Source organism: Phragmites australis, chromosome 3 (assembly GCF_958298935.1).
Source record: "Phragmites australis chromosome 3, lpPhrAust1.1, whole genome shotgun sequence".
NCBI lineage: Eukaryota > Viridiplantae > Streptophyta > Magnoliopsida > Poales > Poaceae > Phragmites > Phragmites australis.
In genome coordinates, this window is record NC_084923.1 from 12,942,546 (window position 1) to 12,953,584 (window position 11,039).

General features: G+C 46.8%; 2 protein-coding genes across 3 annotated transcripts; one reads left to right on the forward strand and one right to left on the reverse strand.

Annotated features, from left to right (window-relative positions):
- The first annotated feature begins 316 nt into the window (after positions 1 to 316).
- LOC133912239 (probable sugar phosphate/phosphate translocator At3g11320) lies at positions 317 to 3,643 on the forward strand. The gene is made up of 4 exons (XM_062354881.1): positions 317 to 1,014; positions 1,957 to 2,060; positions 2,192 to 2,420; positions 3,077 to 3,643. The coding sequence occupies exons 1-4, from the start codon at positions 523 to 525 to the stop codon at positions 3,227 to 3,229; spliced, it is 978 nt and encodes a 325-aa protein (XP_062210865.1). The 5' UTR covers positions 317 to 522; the 3' UTR covers positions 3,230 to 3,643.
- A 1,364-nt stretch (positions 3,644 to 5,007) lies between these two features.
- LOC133912240 (probable RNA-binding protein ARP1) lies at positions 5,008 to 7,632 on the reverse strand. Of its 2 annotated transcripts, none has more exons than XM_062354883.1 (6): positions 7,138 to 7,632; positions 6,829 to 7,015; positions 6,545 to 6,698; positions 5,938 to 5,977; positions 5,559 to 5,808; positions 5,008 to 5,361 (listed from the first exon to the last, which is right to left on the reverse strand). In XM_062354883.1, exons 1-6 carry the CDS (start codon positions 7,327 to 7,329, stop codon positions 5,336 to 5,338), a joined length of 849 nt encoding a protein of 282 aa, XP_062210867.1. In that variant the 5' UTR covers positions 7,330 to 7,632; the 3' UTR covers positions 5,008 to 5,335. The 2 variants fall into 2 exon arrangements, with proteins under 2 accessions (XP_062210867.1, XP_062210868.1); XM_062354884.1 differs by having other exon boundaries at positions 6,545 to 6,695; positions 7,138 to 7,631.
- Positions 7,633 to 11,039: the final 3,407 nt, after the last annotated feature.

Here is an 11,039-nt window from a genome sequence, read left to right on the forward strand (position 1 = left end):
CGGTGTTACAATCTCGACATAGCACAAGGCTCGGCCACTGGACCACAACCCAACCACAGGGTGGCAAGAGGCTGGTCAGGCTGTAGCCTCTAGAGCGAGCAATAGTGCATCTTGTAAAGGGTGATGACGGCTCATGCTAGGGCGGAGGTGGAGAGATGATTAGTGTGTTTTAATAAATAACCATATTTTAGTAGTCTTCAACAATATATATTAAAAAAATCATGTCCTATACTAAAAGCCACATTTTAGTTATGTATTTTAGCAAATTTTGGAAAGGGTCGGCGGAAAAAAGACCTTTCCTTGTCCCTTCCGTTCTCCCTCCCTCCATCCACCCCATCGAGTCACCGACAGGGGCGTCTCCTCCCTCCCCCCATAAACGCAGCCTCACGCACACGCCTCCGCTCCCAGCCCAAACCCAACGCCACCAATTCAACCGCGACCTGACCCAACCCCCACCCATTCCCACCTCTTCCTACTCTTCCCCAGATCCGCGTGCTCGCGGGCGGCGACGACCGAGAAGCGATGACGGCGAAGGGCGGCGCCTCGCCGTCCCCCGGCGGTGCGGGTGCCGGCGCGGCGGGGACCGGGCGCCTCTTCACGGTGGGGCTCGTCACCGCGTGGTACTCCTCCAACATCGGCGTGCTCCTGCTCAACAAGTACCTCCTCAGCAACTACGGCTTCAAGTACCCAATCTTCCTCACCATGTGCCACATGTCCGCCTGCGCCCTCCTCTCCTACACCGCCATCGCCTGGCTCCGCATCGTGCCCATGCAGCTCGTCCGCTCCCGCCTCCAGCTCGCCAAGATTGCCGCGCTCAGCCTCGTCTTCTGCGGTTCCGTCGTCTCCGGGAACGTCTCGCTCCGGTACCTCCCCGTCTCCTTCAACCAGGCCGTCGGTGCCACCACGCCCTTCTTCACCGCCGTCTTCGCATACATCATGACCGTCAAGCGCGAGTCATGGGTCACCTACCTCACCCTCGTCCCCGTTGTCACCGGAGTCATCATCGCTAGCGGAGTAAGTTACTGCCTGCTCCGCCTACTTCTCTTGTTTCGGTAGATCTGTTGGAGTTGGGATTGGATCTGAAGGGAATTCGGATTTGGCTGGCTCGGAACTCGAGAGGAGTGGGATCGAGCTGACGAGGAGAGGTGGATCTGTCATCTAACTATAATTGGAGCAAAATGGCAGGCATCTAGCCTCAGTTCATTGGGGAAGTGATCCCTTCGTTTGGGAATATGATTTTGGGATTCTCAGATGGGGAACGGTTCACTGCGTGTCACGGTGCTTATTGATTCCTCTCTTAGGCACTGGCTATTTGATAGGATCAACTGGCATGACAGCTGTTCACTATCTGTGATGTTTGATCAGCTGGAGTGTAATCCAGTTGATCGAGCTTCTCCGTGATCAGAGCCGATCATGTTAGAACATTCTCTCCCTCATCTCCCTGAGGAAATACGATACCGATAGCTTGTTCTGCCTCAATAATCTAGCGGAGAATGTGGATGTGAAAGTCCTATTCTCGTCGTGCATTACCAGAAAACCTCGCATATATGTCTCTGTCTTGTCGGCTCAGTTCGATGCATTGGAAAGTTAAGTTGCCTATTTTGAAATTAGAGTTGCAAAATGTCTGTTCTAATCTTGAAGCATTGGTGCATTTTTATGCAATACGACATACTAGGTTAGCAAAGCGTTGGGTGACTACTGGCTGCATTACATATAATATGATTATGAGATATTTACATGTAGCCTCTCAATTTAGCGACTTGTTACAAGATTTTTTTTATTCGTATGTTTCTTAGATCAACTAGTATGTGTATCTCGAAACGCGAGTCATGTGGAGAGCCTAGAGCTATCAGCTATGTGTGCATCTCGCATGCTACTATGTACAAACTAAAGCTGCTGTTGGACTTCTGAGTTTCTAACATAAACTGATATGGAGCATGCAAATCAAACTGACAGGGCGAGCCTAGCTTTCATCTGTTTGGATTCATCATGTGCATTGGAGCCACTGCTGCAAGGGCATTGAAGACAGTGTTGCAAGGAATTCTGCTGTCTTCTGAGGGGTAATACTCCATTTCCCTCCCTTTCTTATATGCATTTCCTATTTTGTACACATGGCCTTAGATTCATACACTACTTTCATTTTGCTCATTTATGTGGACGCTGAGGGTTTCTCTGTTCTGATATGTTGCAGGGAGAAGCTTAATTCTATGAATCTGCTCTTGTACATGGCTCCAATTGCTGTTATTCTCTTGCTTCCTGCAACTATCTTTATGGAGGACAATGTTGTCGGTGTAACAATTCAACTGGCTAAAAAGGACTTCACGATTGTTTGGTTGCTATTGTTCAATTCTTGCTTGGCATATTTTGTCAATTTGACCAATTTCTTGGTGACCAAACATACCAGTGCACTGACTCTGCAGGTACCAAGTGCTGTCTTACTCATCAATTCTACTCCCCTGCAGAAGTTAATTTGATTAGAGTTTAGTTTAGTGCAATGTGCTGTTTTGACATGTAGCTTTTCTTTCTGAAATATTTAACAGGTTTAATATATCCCTATGTAGACATGATTTAAAATTGAATTCACATTAATTAGTTATTCATGATCCTGCATCATTCACGTGCCACATCAACACATCTTAATTTTGTGTTATGTGCGCCATTTTAGATGAGTCGGTGAATGGTACTAGGATCTACATTACAAACGCAAAGTATTAGAATATTCAACCTTTTTAAACCCCTGTCATTTGTTGTCTTGCTGAGCTAGAAATAGTCTATAACTATAAATATCAGAAATTGAATCAATTATAGGTCTGTCAAAATAAAACTGAATGACATTGTTCTGTTATTTACCCTTCACTGCTGCAGTGCTATTACTGTAATTGTGTGGGATCTACATTCTTATGTGAAATAAGTGAAGTTTTCGACACATCTTCATCTTATAGGCACAAACATCTGTCATATTGCTCTATATTGACCACTTGCCAGTACATAACCCTGGTTTCAGCAAAGTATGCACCGGCATTAATTCCTTCAATTATGGCTGAAAGATACTCATAACGTAAATGTTTCTCTTCAGGTTCTCGGGAATGCTAAGGGTGCCGTGGCAGTTGTCATCTCAATTATGATATTCAGGAATCCTGTGTCTGTAACCGGAATGCTCGGTTACACTCTTACAGTTATAGGTGTTATTCTTTACAGTGAATCTAAAAAGCGGAGCAGCAAACCGTGAACGCCCAAGTAGACAGTAGATATGGCCATCCTTTCTCTGTCCACTCAGTGCCCAGAGCTAATCAGCTAAAATATGATGGAGAACTTAATCGGGGCGATTGTAACAAATCCTATGCCATATGGTGCCTCAGTCATTGGACAGCGAGGATAGAAGTCCAATAATACCTGTAGTATTTCCTTGGGATCTAGGAGGCATTTTGTTTTGCTAATGGAGATGATCGATAGAATATAATTTTTTTGTGTTAGAGAATTGTGGCTCACACTGCCAGCATTGGTTAATACGTTTAGTTATTGGAAATTGCTTTCTGTTATTCATCTGTTTTGTAAGTTCAAGCTGCCCCATTCTCCTCTTCTGAAGACTGCCTGTACCAAACTTTGGACCTCCTAATATATTATGACATTGAATTTAAGCTCACTGAGCTTACTGTTGGTGATACTATATTCTATCATAGGGTAAGCGGTGCCTCATCAGATTGCTGTTGTACAGTCTTGATAGCAAGCTTCGAATTACATGCAACAGTGATTGAGTGCAGCTGTCCATGGTAACTTTGTAAGCATTGTTGCTACATTATGAATAATTCATCATCTCCCCGATATACGATCATTCCACATGCTTAAGTTTGGACGTAGGCCAGTGGTACATGAATGATGTTGTGGATAGTGTTAATTGTTTACATCCAACTTGTGTTCCAGTGGGCGTTGCGCAAGGAGAGCTTTGCCATGTATGGCACATTAGCGATGTTGCTCATCTTGCAGATAATTCAAATATGAACAAACCACCTTAGGCACATTAGCGATGTTGTTCGTCTTGTTTGCAGATAATGCAAGATTTACATCTTGTGTATTGATGTGCAAGTCGTGCAAGAACTTCAAGGTGCACGTCAAATAGTACAATTGGCTGAAAGCACGGCTTGGGACGTTCCAGGCTTATATGTCATGTTTTTTTCCTATGTGTGCAGGAATGCTTAAGGTTCTTTCCAAGTTGGTGAACTGCTGGATGAAAGTTTAGCCTGAAGAACAAGGAGAGACGAGAGAATGAAGCGCTACTTGGGCCTTTTCAGACTTCTATGTTCTGTTTGCCTCCTGTATATGTTAGAATTTTAATTGTTCTTAGTTTGGTGATTCTTTTCTCCATGAGAGATTAACCTGAAAGAGGAGAGAACCTGCCATTTCTGCTCATTATTGCAATTTTCAGTTTCTAGGGGCTGTGTGGTTCTTGACTCTAAGAAACCAAGTCAAAATTTGGCAATGCCAAAACTAGGTCATACCAAAGTCGGGACAAATAGAGTATTTGGTTTGAGTTAGAGCTAAAATCTTAGCTGGCCAAAATCGGGACAGCCGTTTTGGACGTCAAAATTTTGCCTAACTTTGCTATAGAAAAATTTTGGCCGATCAAATTTTTCGAGGTGCAACTAAATTTTAGCCTTATCCAAACCAAAACCAAAATTCATAGACGTGACCAAAAATTTGGCTTGGCATGCTGGGTCACAAACCAAACACACCCCTAGTTTCACTGTCACAAAATCTATCTCAATGTCAAGATGCCTCTAAGCTGAACCATTGGTATGGAGTTTAGCTAAATGAGAATAAACCATTCAGCGCATGCACACCTTAACGGTCGTGGTTATCTAGTCTATTACAGGAATCTTTACTTCTTCCAGTAAGATCTTGCTGTTGCAGCTCTTAAAAATATGTATCTAACTAACTATTGCTCCCTCCAAATTTAGTGAGAAATATGCGCGAAAAGGCCATAATGGAGCGTAAGAACTCACGGCACAATGACCAAAGATTATGACAATTTATTCAGGTTCACTGTCCCCTACAGTGATTGGACTACTACAGACACTGGAAATTAACGAGTTTACCATTGAAAAATACGGTGGTAAACGAGAGACGAACTGAATCATTTGTTACAGATTTTTGCTGGTGGGCGTGCTCCCCCATGGGCGCACAAGTTAGAGGGAATTGAACGAATGTAATACGCGGGCAGGCTGCCTGGCCCGACAGACGCGGACGACACCCTTCATGTGCAGCTTGTTAATCAGACAGAGCACCTTTGGCCTCCTCTCCTTTTCCCTTCCATTGCACCGCCACCATCATCATGCCTTCAGCTGCAACCCGTCACCTGCTCCACTGCAGTACACAGTACAAAAGATGCCACCATTAGCTGGATGAGATCTTGCAGTTAGTTGTGCGTGTCTGCCGTGCCAAATGTCATGGCATCATGCACATGTAAAGCTGCACTGACGGTGCGTGCAAATGGTAGTGTGCGTGCAGTGCAGCTGTCCTCTTGGAGCTGCAACATTTTGTCACGAAGCTCTGGGCGTTACCTTTGGGAGGAGGGGCCATGACGGTAGGCTTGGAGATGATGGCGGGGACGGTGGCGGTGGAGACTGGCGGGAAGAAGTGGGCGGCGGGGACGCCCAGACCCTGCGAGCCGTGGTACTGGTAGTGGTAGAACGGGTACACCGGCATCATGCCGTTGGGCGGCACCATGCCGCCCTGCGCCGCCGCTGGGTACGAGAAGTGGCCTTGCATGTAGGACCCGACCGTGCCCGCTGCCGCCGCTTGGCCTAGCTTCTGCTCCCAGATACAAACACAAACCAGACAGCGATTAGCACATTGATCCGAGCCTATGAATTGACGTGGCAGTAACATTGTCTGTTAGCGAAAGACGGTGAAAAAAGAACGAGAGATCAGGTGATTTACCGCGTTGTAGCTCATGTCCGCGACGTAGTTTGGTGAGTACCTGCGCAGAACGCGTTGCACAGAAGCACACATCGATCAGTTCTACTGTAGCATGGTAGCAGTAATCAACAACAGGACCAAAAAACATCAGATCCATCGCGTAGTTAACTACGGTGCTGAGTCTTTAGTCTAACACATGGCCAGTAGCATTAATTTTCCCTCCTTTTCTGTGTTCTTTCCTGCTGCCGTGCAGGCCGCCACGTGGGCACGTGCGAGCACGACGAGGCAGCTGGCTCGGGCGCGCGGTCCGGTCCAGGCCCAGGTCCAGCCTGTACGCGGCTGTGCCTGTGCGTCCCCTGCCCCCGCCTGTCGCGTCGCGAGCTCCAAACCGCTGCAACGCATGTGTGCCCACCCTACCGGTCCCCTGACCCGCGGGCCCAGCCTGCACCTCGGCCGCCGCGTGCCGTGTGGCTGCGCGCGGCCGAACACGAAATCCTCGTAGCCTCGCACGTCACAGAGAATTCGCGGCGCTCGAGGAGCGCGCCACGCCGGACCGTAATGCCGTGGCGCAAATTTTTGCTTGAAACGTTCGAATTGTAGCTAGGAGTAACATGTGCGCAGTGCGTACCCGTAGGCGGCGGCGGCGGCGGGGTAGAAGGGGAGCACGCCGTGGTACTGCTGGTGCGCGCCGTGGGCGTAGTGCGCGGCCGGCGGCGGCGTCGTCGAGGGGTGGTAGTACCATGGCACCGGCGACACGCCCCTGGACCCCACCGTGATGGCTGCTATAGCCAATTTGCGAGGCGCGCGCGCCAAAAACATGTGATCTCCGGTCAGTACGCACATTAACAGCGGTAAAACCAACTGATGTGCGCGAGGCTAGCAGTGAGAGTTACTAATTACGCATTTACGTACCTGGCGCGGGCTGGTGAGGGGAGGGGAGCGCGGGAGCGTGCGGCGGCGAGGGGCGGAGGAGGTGCGGCGGCTGGGTCCGTGGCTTGGCGCCGAGGGAGGCGAGGTTGCAGTTGGCGCGGCGGCCGTTGATGACGGGGGTGGCGTCCTCGCACGCCTTCTTGGCCGCGTCCGCCTCCTTGAACGTCACCTGTCGCGTGCATGCAAAGCAGGTTTCAGACGCGCGCGTCAGAAGAATGCAATGCCGGCCATGCCATGCGATGCATTCGTTGTGAGCAAATTAAACTAGGGAGGGAGGGAAGATAGACTGACGAAGCCGTAGCCCTTGGAGCGTCCGGTGAGCTTGTCGGAGATGATGACGGCCTCGAGGATGTCGCCGTAGCGCTCGAAGTGCTCGCGGAGGGTGTCCTTGTGCGTCTCCCACGCCAGCCCGCCCACGAACACCTTGGTCAGCGTCGTGTCCCCGAACGCCGGCGGCGGCGGCTGCTGCCCCATCATCGTCATTCCCGGCCGGCCGCGCGCTGCCTCCTTCGTGCCGAGCTCAACGACGAGATGTGCGCGAGTGGAACGAAATGCAGCGGCGACTAGTGAGGAGGCGAGGAGAGGGGACGTGGGGTTTTATACAGGGCGGAGTTTATAATTCGGAGGGAGGGAGAGGGAGAGTGGTGGTTGGGCGGCCGGATAACGGAAACAACAGCGCACTCCTAGTCTGTCGCCTGCTCCTCTAGCCTGGCAACAATTGGCCTCTGCCTCAGCGCCCCGTTGCGGGCTGTGGGGAGAGGAGAGAGAGAGATTCCCATCTCTCCTCACCTCCCCTCTCCTGCAGCTCTGCAGCCGTAACAGAAAAGGCCTGCATGTCTTTCTCTCACTCCAAGCATAATTAAACACATCACTGTCACGGTTAATCCAGCAGCCAGACGTAGTTTTAACCGGCGTGCAGTGAGAATTTCTACGCAGTGTAACATACTAGGATACTACTATACTACTTCCTCTCATCCTTTATATAAGTCCATCTAGCTTTTCTCACAATAAATTAAATATAAGTCTATCAACAGCTCCAATACATATTTTTACCTCTATTTTCATGTTTTACCTTTGTATAAATGCAGCTAATCAATGAGGTGACAAGCCAACCACTTTAATAATAACAATGAGCGAAGGGTAATAGAATTTTTGCATTATCTATCATAATTCATGTGCATAAGTCTAAATCTAAATAGACTTAGATAAAGGATCAGAGGAATAGTACAGTGTGATAATGATACTAAGAAATGGTTCATTTACAGCCGGCCGGCCCGGAGACAAGAACAGATGGACGAGTGGCCAGCCAAAACGGAGAGAGGAGGTGGAGGAGGTGGAGGAGCTGTATGATCGGGTGGGAACAGCTGGCTTGCTCTTGCAGGTTGCCTTTACCACCCAACGTGCTGACGCCTTTCCTTCCCATTCCCTGGCTGGCTAGCTCGCTCTACACCATCCCCCTGGCCTTGCGTAATTAACAAGTGTACTAATCTAGCAACCCTTCTGAAAAGGAACCCTTTCCATTTCCTTTCCTCGTAGTATTATACTGCCACGTAGACTGCCTGTAAAACACGTGGAATATTTAGAATTTGTACCTTCTTAAAAACATTTACTACACAGATTTATAGAAAACAATATAAAAAATAGACCTTATTACAATACTGTTATTAAATAGTATGATGTTATGATAGCTATCATATGATCTTGTAACCCTAACGTAGAATATCATACGTGGTGGCTACCACAATGTTAATTATTATAGTGCGATGCTATTCAACCGCGACGCTAAATATCATAGTGTCGTGAAAAAGAGTTAAATTTCAAAATTTATCTTCACAGGAGTTTATTTGTAGAATATATTTTTTAAAGGTTAAAATATAAAATACCACTAAAACACTTGCAAACACAGTTAGTACTACAAGCACATTTTTAATTAAGGAGGGGGGAAAGCACTTACGTACACGGTATACCCGAAGGCACGTGATGCACAGATGGCACAGGGTACGATCACACATTTTCTGACAAAAAAAAAAAACATAAGACTAGGACATGTTTTGTTGATGGTAGAGTGAGTCAAGTTAAAATTTAGTCGTATCTTAAAACATTGACCAGCCAATTTTTTCTATTGCGTATTTAGGTAAAACTCGAGCTGCCAAATCGTCCGTCCCAATGTTAGCCGGCTAAAATTTTAGTTTGACTTTAAACCAAACGCTAAAAACTGAACCAAAATTTGATCATACCCTAATTTTGCCCCTGATCAAAATTTGACTTGGTCTGTTGGAGGTATGGACCGAACAAGCCCTAACAGACCCGGCCCGAATTAGGAGTATACAGTATATGTATACAGTTAGCGACAAAGTATAACCCCGTACAGTCCGAGCCGTTATACAGGCACTTATACGTACAGACAGTAACCACTGTATGCGAGAGGACGCACTCCATGTGTTTCAACCAGGAACGGAACTGCTAGCTGGCTTTTGTTCCGAGATCCCAAATCGCGCCCGTGTGGCCGTGTCCAATCTGAAAGCGTGTAGAACTGTAGGAAATAGGAATTACACTATATTAATTTGGATCCTTGTATATGTATATAAAGTCTCTGAATTCTTTTATAAAAAATTTACCTTATCTAATTTACCTGAACTTTTTTAAAATATAGTACTATATATGAAAGTTAGTATCGAGTTATCAAACTCGTGATAAAAATATTTCATGTTGCAGTTTTTAATCTTGTGTGATTTTTTCAATCCTGCATACTAGTGTTACACAAAATCTAATAGTTTACTTGGTGGTTAGTGCGTGATTTTCTGACTTTTTTGCATTGATATTTGGATGATTATATGGGCATTTATATGGCTTCAAATAAAAAATCATCAATTAAAAAGTTATAAACCTAGTTAACATCTACAATTTTTATATAAAGTTTGTCACCATCTGACTTCATATAAAAAAACTATAAATTTTTAAATATAAGCTATATTTTATTGTCACTGTCGGTTAATATAACGATCCGATATTAATAATACCTCCATACAGTATCACTATCGGTTATTTAATTAAATCGGTGGTGATATTTAATTACCACTACCAGTTTTTGACGTAGGAGCTATTAGTGTTAGGTTTTTTTAAGAACCAGTAGTGATACTTTATTATTATCGGTTATTTTTGAACCGGTAGTGAAAAGATGTTACGAATAATCTTTCTGTAGTAGTGTGTAGTTCACAGAAGTGAGGTCGAGGACGACGATAACAAGGGCGCCGATGTTGACGATGCCAACTACCTGTGTATGAAGCGCGACAAGGATAACAGCTTTGCTTGCTGCAGTGTTCTTGGACATCTGTCAAGAGGGCGGCAGCAGTGGCTGTAGCAGCGGCCGCGTCGTGATCACGTTGGAACGCGATGGCGGTAGCGTCATCGTCGAGGGCCATGGGACTGGGGAATGGTGCGCTGGGGTGTGAGGAGCACGCCCGAGACAGTACACCAGGTGATGAGGTGGCGCCGGATGCAGTCGATGAGGTGGGTCAGCATTGGCAACCAGCAGCAGGTTAGGGTTAAGCGGAAACAAAAAGAAGACTGAGTTGAATATGATACCATGAAAGGACTGGGTTGAATATGATACCATGAAAGCCTGTGGAATTGTAGGAATTACCCTATATTAATTTGGATCCTTTTACATGCAGATATAGGCTTGCCCTTCCGTACCTTCACCGGTTTATAGAAGGAAATCCCAAGAGATAAGGAAGGGAGAGTCCTAAGGTGATACAACAACAAGATAAACTACCATATCAATATGGTATATCAATACGGTATGTTAACATGTACGCTAACACAAATCGTTTTCCGTAAAACTTCAGGTTCAACTCAGCAGATCCCGTGTTTTGTTCAGTTTTATTCATGTATCACCTTGATCTCATCGATCTAAAAATCAGTTCATTGTGCTTGCACGTACGATGCATCGTAAAGAGCAGCAGCTCACTGCGCCACGGGCATGCATGCAGCTCAGCAGCTGGGCAGTAGGGCAGTGGCCCGAACGCTAGCGCGCTATAGACGGCCGGGATCTTGGCATCCCGCATCATCGATCGCGCGGCGTGGCAACTGGCAGGGCAAGGGGCCGGGCAAAAGTAGATCGAGGATTCCCGGTGACGCCAACCCTCGGGGCCTACGACGTACGGCGGTCCCGAGTCGCACGTGAGACGGGG